This window comes from Trachurus trachurus (assembly GCF_905171665.1).
Source record: "Trachurus trachurus genome assembly, chromosome: 8".
Lineage (NCBI taxonomy): Eukaryota > Metazoa > Chordata > Actinopteri > Carangiformes > Carangidae > Trachurus > Trachurus trachurus.
Genome location: NC_139905.1, coordinates 23,051,961 through 23,070,403, shown reverse-complemented (window position 1 = coordinate 23,070,403; position 18,443 = coordinate 23,051,961). Strand labels below are relative to the sequence as shown.

General features: G+C 43.3%; 3 protein-coding genes across 4 annotated transcripts; 2 read left to right on the top strand and 1 right to left on the bottom strand.

Moving 5' to 3' along the window:
* The first annotated feature begins 101 nt into the window (after positions 1-101).
* On the top strand, positions 102-8,466 carry smcr8a (Smith-Magenis syndrome chromosome region, candidate 8a). The gene is made up of 3 exons (XM_083977170.1): positions 102-1,277; positions 2,321-4,123; positions 5,881-8,466. The coding sequence occupies exons 1-3, from the start codon at positions 676-678 to the stop codon at positions 6,341-6,343; spliced, it is 2,868 nt and encodes a 955-aa protein (XP_083833296.1). The 5' UTR covers positions 102-675; the 3' UTR covers positions 6,344-8,466.
* A 1,341-nt stretch (positions 8,467-9,807) lies between these two features.
* On the bottom strand, positions 9,808-12,868 carry bud31 (BUD31 homolog). Its single transcript, XM_083977319.1, has 4 exons — positions 12,680-12,868; positions 11,678-11,800; positions 11,212-11,378; positions 9,808-10,400 (listed from the first exon to the last, which is right to left on the bottom strand). Exons 1-4 carry the CDS (start codon positions 12,771-12,773, stop codon positions 10,350-10,352), a joined length of 435 nt encoding a protein of 144 aa, XP_083833445.1. The 5' UTR covers positions 12,774-12,868; the 3' UTR covers positions 9,808-10,349.
* Positions 12,869-13,260: 392 nt separating this feature from the next.
* pdap1b (pdgfa associated protein 1b) lies at positions 13,261-18,349 on the top strand (the record flags this gene model as incomplete). 2 transcript variants are annotated; one of them, XM_083976763.1, is made up of 6 exons in its annotated part: positions 13,261-13,420; positions 13,661-13,752; positions 15,304-15,408; positions 15,642-15,763; positions 16,021-16,172; positions 17,218-18,349. In XM_083976763.1, the coding sequence occupies 6 exons, from the start codon at positions 13,408-13,410 to the stop codon at positions 17,271-17,273; spliced, it is 540 nt and encodes a 179-aa protein (XP_083832889.1). In that variant the 3' UTR covers positions 17,274-18,349. The 2 variants fall into 2 exon arrangements, with proteins under 2 accessions (XP_083832889.1, XP_083832888.1); XM_083976762.1 differs by lacking the exon at positions 13,261-13,420 and having other exon boundaries at positions 13,630-13,752.
* Between the last annotated feature and the right edge of the window lie 94 nt (positions 18,350-18,443).

Sequence of the window (18,443 nt, the reverse complement as noted above, 5' to 3'; positions counted from 1 at the left end):
GTTTTAGGGTGGACTCTCTCCAGAGGGGAGGTGGGTTGGCTGGTCACCTGACAAGACTACAACCAGCTGGGTAAACATGGCGTCTGTCTCTGGACGTGAAAATTACATGTAGCAGCGCGTCTGTGTGCAAACGGCGTTTGTGTCGCACCGACGTCCCGCATCTGGGCCCAGGACAGAGAGACGGGATGGAGACGACGCACGAAGACGGGCAGGTTGGAGAAGAGCCACACTGACGCTGCTTTCTTTTTTTTGTGCACAGCATGAAGGGTCTGATGCCTGTCCGGACCCTGTGACTGGCGTAGAATAATTGCTTTTGTTAACAGAGGTACTGACTGCCTACTTGTATTCAATCATATCAGCGATTGGCTGCAGCAGGGTCGTAGATATTTATTTTATTATATTTAGCCGACACCACAGTAGGACCCCCTTTTTTTTTTAAATTATATAAAGCGGCTGTATTATTTTATTATTTTATTATTTTTCTGTGGACCCCCTCGATCTGGATTTGACAGCTGCTGCTTCAGACCTTTAACACAGCTCTGCCTGGACCACGTGAGAGCAGGATGATCAATCTGACTTTACCCCATGTGGCTGTGCTCTGACAGCTGCTTTTATGACTGATAGTGGTGCTGCACTGTGTCTTGTGTTTCTCATGCCTCTCTCCACAACACCACTATGATAGGCTCACCTGACGTGGTGGCTTTCACTAGAGAGGATGAGTATGGCCAGACATCTCCTGATCCCTGGGCTCTCCCAGAGGAGTTCTCCATCCCTCTCCATCCTCTGGCCGACTTCAACCCTTGGGCCAAAACCTCCTACGCCAAGTTCACCAAAGACTTCATCCTCATCTCAGAGTTCTCTGAGCAGGTGGGCCCGCAGCCGCTCCTCACCATCCCGGACGACCCCAAGGTCTGTGGCACCTTTGATCTCAACTACTTCTCCCTGCGCATCATGTCTGTGGACTACCAGGCCTCCTTCGTGGGCCACCCGCCTGGAAGTGGCTACCCAAGGCTCAGCTTTGTGGAGGACTCGAGGGTGGTGCTGGGAGACTCAAAGGAGGGGGCGTTTGCCTACGTCCATCACCTCACGCTCTATGACCTGGAGGCGAGGGGCTTTGTGCGCCCCTTCTGCATGGCGTACATTTCAGCAGATGAGAGGAAAATCATGCTGCAGTTTCAGGAGCTGTCCCTCCGCTTCTCACAGGCCTCCGAGTGTCTGAAGGCCGGGAACAGGAGAGCCTTCGCCAAGGAACTCCAGAGGAAGCTCCGGGACCTTGAGTAAGACTATGAGTACAACCTTTTAATTGCACCTCAATGTAGGGTTTATAGTCAAATCTTAATTCACTATTAATGTATTACATCAGTATTAGTCCTCTCGGTTCTTTTGTTCAGTCATAGAGAGCAGAGTGATCAGGGGGAAATTGTAACAGCAAGGTTTAAACAGTTAGAGCACCCTGGGGCAAAAGCTTGCTGCTGAGTCTCTCTACACACCTGAACCTCAATGCTCCCAGGCTACAACAATATAAAGAAACAATGACATCCAAAGTGATTACTGGCAAAAAAAACGACTCAGGAAGTGTGCTCCATATTTGACAATGTCACAGAAAAGCATCAGGCAAAACATCAAGAGCACACAAATTGTGACATGCTGGTTTATTTAGTCACATCTGGCACTGGTTATAGTCCACTAACACACCAGATCAGATGGGTTAAAATGAGCCCTTGTCTCTCCCTGTGCACACCGTCATTCCTGAAGGCTCATGTCCATCGAACTGGGCTATGTTGACTAACACTAGAGTGGTGCTTTGGGTTAAATGCTAAGAGGCTCACAGTGACAACACTGACATAATAATGTTTAGCAGGTATATTATGGTGCCATGTTCACTATGTTAGTGTAGTTTGTAACAGTCCCTAATTAGGACAAAACTAAATGTGGACTGACCTGACGATGGCCTCCAGTCAGAGGGTCGACTATGTTAATGAGATTCATAAAGCATTTCACTGAACATTACGAATATGATTGCAGCACCAGAGGAAAGGTCAGGGGTCCTCTTCCACTGGGAACATGAAGATTTCATAGAGATCCCTTCAGTAGTTGCTGAGATTTTTCAGTTTGAACCAAAAAGTGTTGAACTAACTGATCAACAGACTAATGCTGCTAAAGTGGCTAAATGTACAAGTGACCAGTGAACTCCAACTTTAATCTCACAGTACGAAGTCTTCAGCTGAACATGTTCAGTGTTTCTGAGCTGTTTTGTTAAGCTGCATGATTGTCCTTGTGTAGACACATGTGCATGTCTGACACCTGTTTGTCTTGGCAGGTACACTCACTCTGTGCTGCAGAGGGAGGAGGGTCTGCAGCGAGAGGCGGGGCCTCAGTGCATGTACTCCGCCCACGCCGTGGAGAAAGCCAACGAGCTCGCCAACGTGGAGAAGAGCATCTACGAACACAGAGACCTGCTGAGGCAGATCAGCTCCTACCACTGCCGCCCGCGCCGCGACCCCCACGCCGTCACCTGCCAGATGTGCATGAGCGAGTGCTTGAGCGAGTGCGAGGCGCTGTTGGACAAATACGCCACACTGGCCAGCCCCTTCAGTTACACCGACAAAGGAGGGAAAGGGGAGGAAGGTCGAGGTCGGGTTAAGGTGGAAGGAGGCGAGGGGGAAGCGGAGGAGGAGGAGGAGGAAGACGACGGCGTTAAGCGCCGGCCGTCCTACACGCCGCAACTGATCAAAGCCAAATCCGCCAAGTGTTTCGACAAACGCCTGAAGACCCTCCAAGAGCTGTGCGACCAGACCTTCTACGGGGCCACCGTGGAGCTCCTGAAGGAGACGGAGAGGAGTTTCCGTGGCGACCTGTGCTACCTTCACACACGGCGCCTTGATAAGACTCTGCGGAGGAAACAGAGGGTCACCAACTTCCTGTTTGAGGAGGACCTCGGTGATGACGACGAGGATGAAGGAGGAACACTGAGACCGTTTTGTGCTGTGAACCACGCTGTAGGAAACTGTGCACTCTTAAACCCACCGCCCATTGTGTTGAGACCAGCGCCTCTAGAGCTCCACCCTCTGGACCCTCTGGACCCTCTGGACCCTCTGGACCCTCTGGACCCGGCCTCTGAGACCAGCCAGACTCAGGGGAGTGAGCTTGGGCTGGGGGAGAGCCACCTGGACTCATCCCCCTCGGACCAGACTCTAGAGACCCAGGAGAGCTCCGAGGAGACTAAAGGAAGCTTCAGCAGCGATAAGAGCGGGACGGGCGCAGCAGAGAAGCAGGAAAGTCTCGCCAGCGTGAGGTCAGAACCTCCTGATCCCGATTCTGACCTGACTCTGGACCCTGACCAAAACACCGACCAGGAGAGGGAGAGCAGCAGCGAGGAGACCACACCGGGAGAGGACGAGGGCGACAACGGGGGAGACGAGACGCCCGTGTCTTTGCTGGAAGTGGTGTCTGAGCTGGAGGCCAGCAGAGAGGACGACTGCGAGAGAGGAAGCGAGGGGGCCTGTGAGATGGAGTCGGACCTGTTGGTTCCCATAGACACGGCGTGCTGCATGTCTCAGGAGGGGTTTCTGTACGAGCCGTCCGCCTCGGAGGTGGATGCACACCTGAGCTCCCACCATCAGCCCTCTCACACCCCGGTGGTCAACCAGGAGCCCCAGGCCCTCCTCCCGCTCCAGGACGACTACGCCGTGGGTTCTCCCAGCTCAGAGAGCCCCGCGGCCGGGCTGGAGCTGCCCGTCGGCCTCCATGGAGATGCGGTTTCTCGCGCCTCGGTGGAGGACGGATCAGACTGCACCATGAGCGCCTCTACGGGGTCCGACCGGGCCGCCTCGCCTCTCGGCTACGGAGGCGTGGTGACCCTGCGTCAGAGGAAGAAGGCCGGACAAGGAGCCCTGAGGTTTGTGCGACAGTACCCCTTCGCCATACAAGCCCTGTGGTGCCTGCTGAGCGGCCGGACCCTCGTGGTCCTGGGGGCGGACGAGGGGAGAGTCCGTCGGCTGGTCGCAGCTCTGGCGCTCTTTGTGCCCGGGCCTGGGAAGTGTGGAGAGAGGGTCCAAGCCTGGCTGTCCTGCCCGTTCACCCTCACTGACCTGCAGAGGTGGAAACTTGTTGGATTGCAAAGGTGTGTTGAATCTCTGACTGATAGTTTCTGTATGCGCTTTCGATAGATAAGCGCTATATAAATGTAAACCATTATTATTATAATATCTAACAACCAAAACAAGACAAATGATATTATTAACTCAGATGTACTGATGCATTGAGTTGGATGTTGAGTCTCCAGAAACACAAAGAACAACCACCTTACTCTAGTGTTACTCACCGACTCTGACTCAGTCTTTGATGACTCACATAACTATGTATCTATTAAACCTCCGGCCTCACATCTGTATTGCAGTATTTACATCCAGAGAGGAAGCCTCACTGCATCATCTCATGGATTTTAGTTATCACTGCAGATTAAATGAGAAACATTTCATTGCAATTTGCTAAACAGAATTCTAGCCATAAAGCAATTACTGCACAAACAAAGGGTTTGACCAGTGTCCAATGACAGAATGATGAACAGTAGCCTATATCACTGTATATCTGTACAACCAAACCTCCAGTGAACTAGACTGCTAAAAGATTATAATGGCAGAATTGGACATGTGTAAACCCAGCACTGGTGCACATGATCATCCTTTTCTGGGAAATACTGATTTCATTATGTGATCATGCTGCTGTACGGTGGAAATATTCTTCTTCAGTATCAAAACATACATCCTGCTGCTGGGTGGTAAGGTTTAATATATTATTTAAGCTTTAGGATTTTATCAGCCAGCGGAGGACGAGTTGCTTTCAACAAGACTGAGAGTAAACAGCCATACCAGAGCTGTGAGCTAAATGCTAACATGGCTGACAATACCAATGCTGATGTTTGCTATGGTCACTGTTTCAGTTTGGCGTGTAGCATGCTAACATTTACTAATGAGCACTAAACAGAAAGTACAGCTGAGGCTGATCGGAATAAATCACTTTTGGACAAAGGCTAATTTAGTTTATTCATGGATGAGTTTATGGAGGAATTTTGTGACAGTGTTTGTTCAGGCCAGCTGTTCGTCTTACTGTTCCACATCTACTGATCCATCCTCTGGGAACCATGAATCTCTGTATCGAATGTCTGTAAATTGAATATTTGTTGTGATATTCCAGTGAGAACAAAGTTATGCATCATCCAAACAAACAGTCATTGCTGTAAAATAAGATAAGATAATATAATATAATCCTTTACTCGCGTTCCACAATGGTGAAATTTACAGGGTTGCAGCAGCAGACAACAGCAAAGAAATGTATAGTACTGATAATAAATAGCAAACAGCAGTAGCATTAAAAAAAGAAAGAAAGAAAAGAAAGCACTGTTTGCAAAAAATAACTAAATAAATGCATTTAAATAGATTTTAAAGAAAATATATAAACATTCGTGTTTTGTGCTGAGAACAGCTGGTGTTGCTGCAGGGAGGAAGGACCTGTGATAACGCTCCTTCACACATTTAACATTTTAAATACAGAATAATAAAAGTGATGAACTTTTTTTTAATTATTATTATTTATTGTTTGCATTGACAGACACACAATAATTAAAAAAGATCAGTAAGAAAAACAGTTTAAAAAGATGTTCAGGAAAGATCATAAAGCTTGACGGGCTTATAAGCGACCCTCCCCTTTTAAACCTATGATGAATAACTTTTCTTAAGACTTTATTCCCCCCTCCCTGCCCAATACCCCCCCTCCTCAATCACACAAGTGCATATCTTCAAACATCTGCAGCTACATAAAACATGAATCTGTCTCGATTAAGCAGCTATATAATATGGTATCTGCCTTTGTCTCACACAGAGTGGCGTCCCCTGTGGGCTCTAGCATGCTTTACTCGCTGTCCCGCTACAGCCGCTACATCTCCATCCTTGACGCCGACCAGAAGACGCTGCGCTGCCCGCCGTACCACGGCCAGCTGCTCGCCAACATCGCCGACCACCGCACCTACATCCGCCGCGGCTCCACCTACTTCCTCCACCTGCAGAGCACCCTCTGTCGGCTGGCGGCCAAGGCCTTCCTCTTCACCTTCACGCACCACCTCCACCTGCCGGTCAGCTCCACGGAGGGGCCCGAGGTGGTGGAGGGCCGACGCCGCTGCTTCCTGCAGGAGCAGCTGGGGCTGGGCGAGGAGGACAGCCAGATACTGCTCTACCTCAGCCAGCTCATCACTCAGCGGTACCTACAGCCTGCCGCCGCCGGCAGCGCAGCAGCAGCACCTTGTTTTAGTTTCAACTACACCACCAGCGTTTTATACAAAATCTAATATTCTTCTGGGAGGAGGAATCTTCTCACACACGTTTTAGCAGAAATCATCAGTGACCCTTTGGTTTTTAATGGACCAGAGGTGATCGTAATAAGGTCTACAGTCGTTTTAGTTTCAGGACAATCTCTGCATTGGTTGTTGTTCTTTAGGTTTTTTTTTTTTTTGTTCTTTTCTGCTGTATTTTTCTCTGCTCTTGCTCTTTCCTCTGTGTGCAGGGAACAGGAGAGGTTTACTTGTGTGTATTTGGTCCAGAGCATGTTGACACTCACAAACACACACACTGCACAGCTGGCAAAGGTCGGCTCTGCGTATTGTCCTTTTGAGCCATTTGTGTGTTCCTCTCCTCTGTGAAAAAAATGTTACTCTCTCTCTTCACTACAAACACACACACACACACCCCTACATATACGTATATATATGTATTCAATCTTACTAAACTCAATCCGACATGGCTGTCTGTGTGTCCTAAGTGCTGGTCCGACCTCAGCTAGTTCACTGACAGGTTAAATCACAGCTGTATGTGTGTGTGTGTGTGTGTGGGAAACGCATCACTGAGCAGTTTGTCAGCCATGATATAATCACAGACATACAGTTTGTTACATGTTTTTTCTTCGGGATTCCTCTTACATTTTCTGCTCGTAGTGATGCACCACTCTTTCCATAACTTCCGACGGTCATGAATTCACCTCGCTTACCTGCACTTTTAGTTTTTTCCTCTCTTACGTGAATGCATCTTAACACACAGCCATTCCAGTAGTGATGGAGTCTTTGTTTGTTTTTTTTTGTTTGAAATAGTTACGATGTCGGATTTTAACTGAGTAGATTTGACTTTGGAGAGCATGGAGTAAACATTCCCAGAGGCTGCTTTGGGGATGTGGTGCATGAGGAAGCGTATTCGCCGTGAGCATTAGATCCAGTCGGCTCCACGTGATGTTGTTGCATGTCCAGAGAAATAACGCCATCACGCACATACTCACCCCCACGTAGGACCAGCAGCAGCCAAACACCTGTCCATACTGACTGCTGGCGAGCATTTCCATGGATATTATTCACACGGTCAGGACCATTTTAAAGCTACTTAACCTAAATGTATTGAATTTCACTGTTGTCTTAAATTTGTGTGAGAGTGTTGTGGTGTCAGCATGAGACTGTCTTGTGCCAGGGTGACTCACCGTATTGATAATATTTCTGTTTATGTTCTATTTGGAGGAACTGTCTAGGGCAAGATGCTGAACAGTTTGAGGAGATGTTGCTGGGATGATGACGTTGTTGTGTTTGTATAGATTTTATCACGAGAAAATGAACTTTGTGTGCCATCGAAAGCAAAACTCTGACGTTTGACACTTTATTTGACAGCAGCTGCCTATCCTGATTTTTTTTTATTTAATATTATTCCCCCCTAGCGATCCATGCTGAATGTGTGCTATGAACAAAACTCAACTGTTAGATATATTTATTGCTATAGGACAAAATTTGGATTCTCATACACGCAGATTTTCTGTTTCGTATGCTGAAGATTTGCAAAGGTAGGAGATCTTTGAAGTTGCTGGCATCACACTGAAGTAGTGTCTTTGATAGTGTTTTAGATTTCCCAGCTCCTATTTCTGTGCTGTCAGTGATGGAGCTGTGTGTGTGTGTGTAGGATGGTAACTGTACTTGTGACTGCATGGTCAGAGTTAATGTGAAAGGTCAAACAGTGTGGGATCATGGCTGCTGGCCTTCCTGCTATGAACTTTTTTTTAAATTTTAACTATTAACTGCACCTTTTTAAATTCCACCTATTGTTACTATTTATATTTCAGTTCAGTGCAGTTTGGGCTAAATCATTTCTTTGCTGTGTGACGACTTTTTATTTTTTTACTGCTTGAATAACACGTTTTTCTGCTCAGATGTAACTTTTTTTTTTTTTTTTGCTCTTCTTCCCTCTAATGCAAAAAGGTGAATGTAATCCAAAAAAGCCATACCACAGTGTGCTTAACATGTTGTCACTCAGTGTCCTTATGTTGCCATATCATGTCTACCTTTTGTATATCTCATCATGAGGGCCGTTGTCTTAACTCCAGCCCTGTACGACTGTGGCAGCAGCGTGTTGCCAGTTATTTTAATAAAGCACGTTGAGAATGTCTTGATGCTTTCATGTAATGTTGACGATAATTCATCATACTACATTAAATTATTTGAATCCACTGAATTTTCTTTGCGTCAGTGCCTGATTCACACTGGAGGGAGGGAGGGTGAGGATGATGATGATGATGATGATGATGCTGAAACTCACAGTGAGATTCAGACCAATGCAACTGACTGATCGTCATTAAACATCTAATTCTGAACACGCTCGCTTCTGCGCTGAAGGATGTGCAAACATTTGAGGTGTCATGAATAATAAATGCTCATGTGTGAACACATCTAATTGCCCTGCTGGAGCAGCAGACGGAGGAGGTGGTGGCTCGAAGAAAAAGAACTAGCAGATGAACAATGAAAGAACTCTACTGCAAACAATACAGTCATGTTTAGTCTTGGCTAACATTGTTTCACTGAGTGAGTGGGTGGCTCTGTGTGTGTTAAACAGGTGTGTTTCTCCACAAATGTTAGGTTTTTAGCTTTGACATCACACAGAGCTGCACGAACGAGCACTCACTCACTGTCTTATCAACTGGTATTGATCAGATTTGAACAGCGACGGGTGGAGGTTTGGTGACGTCAAGATCACCTGCAGTGTTTATACCTCAGATGTGGTGAAACAATACCACAAACTGAATCATATCTGCAGTTTCCCATCGGGAAAATAGTGTTTAATGGAAGAAAAATACTGCATTCTTGAGTAGCTGCAGTGATTTTGGGCAAAATTGTCCCAGTGTCTCAAATACAAAAAGCAAAACAGAACAGTGATCCTCTTGTTCCCAACATAGCAGTCCCTCCAGATGGTCCTAGATAAATCAGAGGGGCCATGAGATGATGTGGTTGGAAAGAATAAAATATCTTACCTGTTTACCTGGAACAGTTATTCAAATGAAGCCGTGTGGGAAGTTTAAAGAGGAACTCAGGTATCTGAAATGTCAGACATCCCCTTCTAAACTCAACTGTGTTTATACAGTAGTCTAAAATTTAAGTGACCACTGATTTAACCTTGAATAATGGTATTTAACAGATTATTGCATGTGTATTTATTGTATCATCTCAATCTTGAACCAGTAATTTAAGTTGTATCCAAACTGTGGGACAAAATACATACTAATACTACAGTTTTGCCTCTGTGGTCATAAAGCCACAGTTCAGACCTACAAAGACAGTTCAGTTAAAACATACATGACATTTTTGGCTTTGGAGGTTCCCAAGTACAGAACACATTCATCATAACACTACCTTTGAAAAACATCATTAAACTTTAAGTGATTGACATTTCTTCAAAAAACAAATATGTTTGTGAATAGTGCATTCTTGAAAATGACAAAGACAAAAACCAACAGAGCAAGTAAACCAGAATTGTTTTATTTAAAATTACACTACATTAACAATTTCAAGGAAAAGGTTTTCAGCCTTAAAACAATGACATTTCAAAGAAAAGTCATCCCCCAGCCCCCATTAAATGAAACTAAACACATTAGAACTGAAAATGACCTTCACAGTGAGTGTGATGAGCTGGAATGACAGGCCTGATCCAGAAACAGCCAGCCTCAGCCTCCTATTGTTTTAGGAGATGAGCGATTTAGTTAGGCAAATATATATAAAAAAGAAACACACAAAAAAAGCAAGTGTATTTAAGACAGTATGGCCCCTCTCAGTTTATTCTCCACGGCTCCCCTATGTTTAAAAGCAGAAGAGCAACAAATACTGATCCCTTATCGGGGCAGCTGAGGATGGTGATGAGGTTGTCACAGGAATAGTATCTAATGCAGGTGACTGAGATAACGACAATGATGGTTCCCGGGTCGCGAGAGTGCCCAGATGGAGGCTGGGTGAGCCCCACTGTCCCACAGAAAGTAGGCCGGATGGCCAAAGACTGCACTTAGCCAGAACAACCTCGACATCCACAGTGGGTGCATTCAATGATCCTTCCCTGCAGAGAGGAAAAAACAAAACAGCAGCTGATTGGTTGCACCATTTTGTAATTTACATCCACATTAAGGACCACATGTGGTAAAGTTCTTATCATTTTCTGTCTGTCTACTTAAACTGGTCCACAAAAGATGTTGAACTAATTGCCAAACTAGTGTCATAATGAATTTATGGCAGATATTATAAACCAGGTAGAAGTGGATTACCAATTCACCAAGGTACAATAAAAGTCCTGAGTGCATTGAAAAGAGCATCTTCAATGTGCCTGGACAGAAGCAGTTTGTATTCAACCTTTCTGTCATAAATGAAAGAAAAACACAACTAAAAATCCATGTTTATATCTAACCAGATGTTTTACATCTATCAGAGTGACAACACATATGACCAAATATGTCAGTATTGATTTTAAATCGTGTTAATCATGAACCACTAGATAAGTCCAGCTCCAGAAATGACTGAACTGAAGTTTTGCCTTCCCATGCTCGTTTAATCACCGATATGTCTGACTTGATTATTCCAGCAGCAGCATGATGTTAAACAGACCAGCTGGCTGTGCGGAAGAAAAAACCCAATTTTGATCATTCTAGTGATTTAGCTGATTTACTCTTGTCTGTTTAGTTTAGTGCCAAAATGTAAAAATGTTGATATGCACTGTAGAGAAGAAGTTTTCTGTAGTTAGTTTGTTCCTGCACAGATATCAGATAACAGGCACACTGCCAAACAGAGTTTAGGGAAACCTCTGCTTTCAATACACGGAAGCAAGTCGAGCTAACACCAGAATAATTCTTAAAGTGTGTTCATGTCAGACTTACGACTTCCAGCTTGCTCTTGGGGACTCTGCAGATGCAGTTGGTCCCAAAGTTGGTGTCTCTTGTTTGGATGCAACGCAGACAGCACAGATTCTCGTAGCCCTGTTTCTTCCACTTGGCAATCAGGTTCTTGTCTGCATAGCCTTCCTTTATACAGTACTCATAAAGCTCTGCCAGGACGCACAACACAAAAAGACAATAGTGGTTTTAATACTCAGACTAATGTTAAAAATTGATTTCACTTCAAAACACAATACCAACAAAACATTTTAACCCTTGAAAATGTTCAAGTAGTTGTTATAGTTTTTACTGTGTCTGGGAAAATGAGGAGAGTGGTACACATTTGAGAAAATTCCCAAAGTCTCCACAGATACCATGTGAAAACAAATTGTAAATAAAGATTGTATAAAATACTGAGGAAGACTTCATGTAGTTCAACAGGGGAGAGACAAAGACAAAGCTTGCCCACCTCTGCTGATGGCTTTCCTTTTGTAGAAGAGGTCAAAGATGTACCGACTCCGCTGATGGTGCAGCCTGAAAATTGGCCAAAGGGACTCCACCTTCCGTTTTCCCTCATGAGGTTCTGTTTCAGCTGGGAAACAGAGGAGAAAGTGTTAGCTTTGGAAGATAGAAATTAAAATAACTGATTGATATGATGGTTTGCTTCAATGTTAATGTGTGATTTGCTCAAGTTTATCCACAAAAGCATCAGTGAAGTGACGTCCAGGGATAAGGCCTGGGTCTCAGTTCACACTAAAATGAATCCTAATGGTGTTGAATAGGGTCAGTTCTTTCATGCTACAGCAGGGCTCCAGACTTTATTCTTACTAAGAGCACAGTGGCCCCTGACTTTAAATTTTAGGAGTGCAAACAGAAAATGTAGGGGCTCACACCGTAAATCGACTTGCAATGCAAATATTCACATTTCCTTTTCATTCATGATCCTCACACATATTGGCCTGACACCTGTAATGATAGATACCAGATTCTTTAGTCATCCTTTCACCAGTGTAAAAAAAAAACAAAAAAAAAAAAACAGCAAACTTTGCTGGTTGCACATGCGCAAGTAGATGAAAATTTACTTGCACCGTCTTAAATTTTAGGAACAAAATGCCCCCATTTAGGTTCAGTCTGGAGCCCTGCTAACGGGGGAAATAATTTATTATGGTGTATATTATATACTTCCACTGGCAGTAAGTTACAACTATAAACGGTCTAAACATTTTCTTCGACCTCCAGTTAAATGGCAGAGACAAAGAAAAAAACAAAAAGTCGTCGTTTACGGTTGTGTCCATATTCAAAACAATGTGGAGCATGGTTTAATCAGCACCACCAAACCGTTAACAGAGCCCAGAAACAGACCGGAGGTGAATCTACTTCTCCACCCTGAGCTCCTCGCTGCGGCTCGAGCCGAGCGAGGCGAGCAGCAGCAGCCGCGGTCGGTAGGCTACGATCACGTTTACCGTCGTACCTTCTCTCATCTTCTGATCCAGCTCGTCCAAGGTGGGCTCAATGAGCTCCCAGCCGTCTGGGGGAGGCTTCCGACTCCTCTTTACTTTGGGCATTTCGCTGTGTTTTGTAGAAAATACAACAAAGCTTCTCGGTGTTTTCGTTTTGGTGGCGAGAGTTCCTTCTGTCGCAACCGTTTGACGTCACTCCGGAGGGTCCATTTCACGGTCTCGGCCCTCAAACAGCGTCATCACGCTAAATTCACCGTATTTATTGGCGTTTAAAATAATCTTGAATATATTCTCAAATTAATACACTTTATACGTTAATTTAAACATTTATTTAAATTAATGTGAAGATGTCAAGAGAGATAAAAACCAAAACATATGTCTTTCTGTTGTGCTCGTCTTATTGCATCACTTTAGCGCGCTAGTAAATTGCCTGAACATAAACAACAAGGCGTAGGTTTCTTTTATTTCATAACTCAAATAATTTGGCAAAGTAACTAGGATTTCTACGTATTTTTGTACATTATTTAGTTTGTTGCAGCTATTGTGTTTACTAAATGGTTGATACACTGTTGTTTTGAAGCTTTGTTGACAGGCATATCTTTGGCCCACTCAGACTCTTGTGTCGTTGTCGCCACTGTGAGTTTATCCAGCTGTCAGTTTGTGCTGTCGCTTCAACATTTATGTTGTCCGTCGGTATCCCCATGTCAAGGGGTTTAAAATAAAGGCGTCGTTTGTCAAAATGCCCAAAGGAGGTAAGGCTGTTTTTTTTTTTTTAAAAACCTGCTGTGGCGCCTTTGGTTTAGTTTTATTTACATGAGTTAGCCTGCTGTTAGCCACTTCTTGGTACGGGAGGTTTACTAATGTGGACCAATAATCACGTCTTAACTTACATATCTGTGATTAAACTTACAGTGACAGCATTTGCATAATCCTCTCTGCCTCTGTTGACACCTGTCTGCTCATGTCATTTGTCATGGTGGTCAACGCTGCAGGTAGGAAAGGTGGCCACAAGGGTCGCGTGCGGACCTACACCAGCCCCGATGAGATCGATGCTCAGATGAAGGCGGAGAAGGAGAGGAAAAAGGTTGGTGACAACAAGCACAACAAGAGGCTGTTCAGTCAGTGTTGGACCATCTCATTGCCAAATACGCGCAGGGTTATATATAAGTACCGGTCAATCTTCTTCAAAAATGCTGCATCCTACAGTTCCCAGGATGCAGAGCGGTAGGATCGTTTGCCTTGCAAAGAGTAAACTGATCCTGAAGTTTTGACAGTGTTGTGAGAGTGAGATCCCCAAGTCACACAGCAGCACTACAGCCGCTGTTTTCACTCAGTAGACCTCTGACCATGTTTGTTGCTGTTGACAGTAAAACGAGTTGTAACTTCAAAATATTTTTTATCAAATTAATATTTTTACATTTTTGAATCCATCCAGCATTTTTCTGGCACTTTGCATTATGTCACTGGGCCTCTTGGCAAAGAGAAGTAAAAATTACACTTGATCTTCTGTACAGGACCTCAAGTAGGGAGACAAACTTAATCATTTTACATCTCTTTGTCATTTATGAATAGTATTTATATTTGTATTTATGAATAGAGTTTCAGGGCCAGGGGCCCCTGCCTCACATGTTCAGTGAGACAGAACTGTGCCCCTGGATTGTGTTCATGGGTCCTGTGGCGGCAAAAAAATATTTCTGTTTATTTAAGTGGATGAGTGAGCTAGAGTGTTCTCAGGCCCACTATCTTTATAGTTCCCAAACACATACCAATAGACAAAATATATGGCACCTCGGTGGTTCTGCCCAGGCTTACCACCAGGACACAACAATCCCTTGTAAATTCCCACAGGATAGTCTGTCGTGGGAGCCTCTCTGGCTCTTAACCTTTAACCTGTCCTGAGTGGACTCTCTGCTGCATCTCACAATGCTGTCATCAAAGGGATTAACTGAGTACCACATATCACAAGCTGAAAATACGTTTATTTTCTATTTTAATGTTTATTTAACAGGGACAATACATACAACATTACCACAGAAAATGGGAAAATGGGATGCATATAAGACGTCTAGCTTCAGCTAATTTGTAGTCTTTGTCCCTGGTCAGGCTTTAGAATAGAATAAAATATACTGAATACAATAAAAAAAATGCCATGATACAAATACAGCGAATAATACAATGAATAGGTACCATGAATAAATAAACACAGTTGCAGTTGTAAATTTCAGATTAAAACACAAGTTAAATTTAACATTAAATATTGTAAAGTGCTGTATTGACAATGACTTGTGAACACTTGTAAAACATAACATGGGTTAAATAGCTGAATTTTCCATCACAGTTCATGTCACATTAACTAGTAAATCACTGGGTGTAACTTCGAAATACAGTTGAGGAAGTACAGGCAAGTTGTGATCAAATAACAATTAAAACATGCATTTGATAAGTAATTGCAGAATGCAAGGGACAGAAGATGAATTATATGTGGTGCAGCAGCACTGAAACGGTAAAAAAAAAGTATTCAGTCGTCTACGTATCACTTGATGTAACTGCATGTGCTTGACCAGACACATTTTTTAAGGTGACAATCTTCTCCTGTTTGTGATTTACCTGCTTGACTGTCATTCATGTGTTATAGCAAGAGCAGGAGCAAGAAGGGCAGGAGGGAGCAGCTCTGACTGACCTGGCAGAGGAGAAGTTACCAGGCTCAGGATCAGAGGACAGCGATGATGAAAACTCCCTGGTAGCGCCTTTAAACACTGATTCTGTCACCACACACAGAGTTTTCTGAACACACACTGCAGTAATAATGCATTTGTTAATCTTTCTGCACAACATATTACATACACCTGTGAAGCTCCCTGTAACTCTTGTTTTTCCTACATGGCAGCTTCTTATCAACACTATCATATAGTCATTTCAGCACAATTTTATTCAAAGAACCCTCCTCTATGAGCTGCTGTGATGTGTTTGCAGAGGAGGAGAGCGGGTGTGGAGGGCTTAATAGAAATCGAGAACCCCAACAGAGTGGCTCAGAAGGCCAAGAAGGTGACGCAAATTGAGCTGGATGAGCCCAAGCAGTTATCAAGGAGAGAGAGGTGTGTTACACAATTTCATCCTATCAGTGATCATCATCATCGTTTTCTTGTGTTTTGTGTGAAGCATTCATATATAAATTGCACAACAACACATTTCTGACATTTGACTTTAAAAGTGGCCTCATGACCCAAACTTGTCTTGTCTTGAGCTTGTCTGTTTTCTGTTAAATTCCCATAAAGACTCAGTGACATGCATTTTCTGCAATTCCAGTCAAACAATTCTTAAACTAACTTTACACACGTCCACTTCTGCACAGGGAAGAGATCGAGAAGCAGAAAGCAAAGGAGCGCTACATGAAGATGCACTTGGCAGGGAAGACAGACCAGGCCAAAGCTGACCTCGCTCGCCTCGCCATTATCAGGAAACAGAGAGAGGAGGCGGCAAAAAAGAAAGAGGAAGAGAAAAAAGGTATGAAAACTTATTGAAGCAGTGATCATAGAGTGATGCATTTGAGAGCATGCAGTACACAGTGAGTGGCTCAAAGCTGGAAAAACCATGACAAATGAGAAAACTGATGTGGAAATTGTTTTTGGTGATATTGGAGAAACTGCTGTACTCTGCAGTAGAAACACTGGGCAGGTCACTGTGGCCTATTCACACATGCTGCTTTGTCCTGCATCCAAAAAACTTAAAAAGCAGCTGTAGCAGTCAAAAAAAAAAAAAAAAAACCCTCACTATATATTTTTTAGTGACGGGAGACTGGGCTGTTTATTCTTTATCTGACTACCTGCCTGATTATAAACCTTACCATCTTAATACAGCAATAGTTTAGCAATTGATAAGTTTGCTAAGCTCTGCTTCAAACAGCGTTCTTCCCATCCTATCTTACTAACCACTGCTAGGAACAACATGGCTGCCAAACTTTGCATTTCTCCACATTTTAAAGCAGCAGTGCGCTTGGGGTTGTAATAAGAGAGATATTTGGGTGGTACTCTCTACAATGACAAATGTGTAAGGTAGGGATGCAAGATAACTCTTTTTCTCCACTGATACCGATAACCCTAAAACTTCCTGCTTCTCATAAATAATAACATTTTCAACAGTTCATATACACACCTGGGGTTAAGAAAGGCTGTAGTAGTGAGTAAAGATGAATTTAACATTATAGCTCTGCGTCTGACTTAGCAGAATAATATAACTGGCATCACTACTGTAATCACAACAAACACAAGAACAGTCATGACTCTTGTTTCAAATCAATTTAGGACTGAAAAAGAGTGAAATAAAGGCAATGTTGGCTTACTATAATTAGCTTGAGTAATCAGCAAAAAATGTTATTATCAGACTTATCTGTGTATTTTGGCCGATAATTATCCGTACCGATAGTTAGCGTGCATCCATAGTCTAAGGTAGCAAATAAAGAAATGAAAAAAAATGGCAGCCCGTCTTCACACCAACATGTGCATGAGATGTGTCACGCTGATTGTGTGCATCTTTTATTTTCTTCTTGCAGCAAAAGAAGCGGCAGCGGCGGCAGCTAGAGGAATGAACTCCCTGTCACTGAAATGATGCAGAGTATTTATCAGAGGCGTTTTCACATGTTCCTGGACTGGCGCAATATATATTTGACTATTTTTAAAGGAAGAGCTATGAAGAATATTTGACATTACTGTAACATATGGCCACTTGGGAAAATGGTTGAGGAGACACCAGAGGAGAGGGGTTGTGTATGTTTTGGCATGGAGCAATGGCCGCGTCGACCCTCCCAGGAAGTACAGCTACATTTGAGATTACATCGGCCTTCACGTACACTTGGAATGAACCCCTTCTAACCTACGAGCTTGTACATGATATTAATAATGGTTATACTTATCATTGTACAATTGCAACTTTGCTAACCGAGCTTTGCCACTATGTTTTTCTTTGGGATCTTACATTGTATATAACTGACTCGTGAAAATATTTCAGATTAATATGACGAAACCAGTGAAATGTGTTGTGTTCATTTCCTTATTTGGTTAACTCCCCTGTGAGAAAACCGTCACACGGTTCGGAGCAGGCTTTCTCAACCTCAGGTGCAAGAGTCCAGGTTGCGTCCACTGATATGAAAATGAAATGAGTCAATATTGCAGATGTTTATTTTGGAATAGAAAGAGTTGAATCCGTCAAGTCAGAGAGGCTTTGAAATAGCTGGATAAAAGTTTTAAAAAGTATAATATTTTATTTATATATATAAATATATAATGTGCAATTTGTATAGAGAGTTTACTTTTTTGGTGGCTTGTCAGAAATACTCTTCAGGCAAAGGGGGATTATAGGGAAGATTCGGTCACTTCACGTATCTCTGAACTCAGTCAGTTTTGTGTATAAAGCCTCTAAAACTAAAGTACATCAACATTTTAAGATGTGACTTTGCTCCTAGTTTTATGATTTAAAAAAAAGACCCTAACACATGAATGTTCATGAAATGATGGATTCAGTGTTAGAGCAAACGAATGTTCACATGTTGGTATTATCTTCCCAGTAATATTTATGTAATTCACATCTGTATCCGCTCTGAAATGTGCAAGATGTGTCACATCAGCTGTGCTGTCAAACACAAGAACTCCAAGTTGTTTAATAAAACATAATGTGACAAATTTAAATACGTCTAAGTTTGTAAACTTGCCGGTAAGCCTTAACTGGAATGTATTGATGCCAAAAATAAAATTGATTAAACATGATTTCACATACCAGGAT

What these genes read in the sequence shown, in the direction of transcription:
- bud31 (XM_083977319.1), bottom strand. Translation starts at nt 12,773, where the DNA reads ATGCCCAAAGTAAAGAGGAGTCGGAAGCCTCCCCCAGACGGCTGGGAG. An exon ending in GGATCAGAAGATGAGAGAAG is followed by an intron (nt 11,801 to 12,679) that starts GTACGACGGTAA and finishes TCTGTTTCCCAG; the next exon opens with CTGAAACAGAACCTCATGAG. An exon ending in CCAAGAGCAAGCTGGAAGTC is followed by an intron (nt 10,401 to 11,211) that starts GTAAGTCTGACA and finishes TCCTCTCTGCAG; the next exon opens with GGAAGGATCATTGAATGCAC.
- smcr8a (XM_083977170.1), top strand. Translation starts at nt 676, where the DNA reads ATGATAGGCTCACCTGACGTGGTGGCTTTCACTAGAGAGGATGAGTAT. An exon ending in AGGAAGCTCCGGGACCTTGA is followed by an intron (nt 1,278 to 2,320) that starts GTAAGACTATGA and finishes TTGTCTTGGCAG; the next exon opens with GTACACTCACTCTGTGCTGC. An exon ending in AAACTTGTTGGATTGCAAAG is followed by an intron (nt 4,124 to 5,880) that starts GTGTGTTGAATC and finishes TGTCTCACACAG; the next exon opens with AGTGGCGTCCCCTGTGGGCT.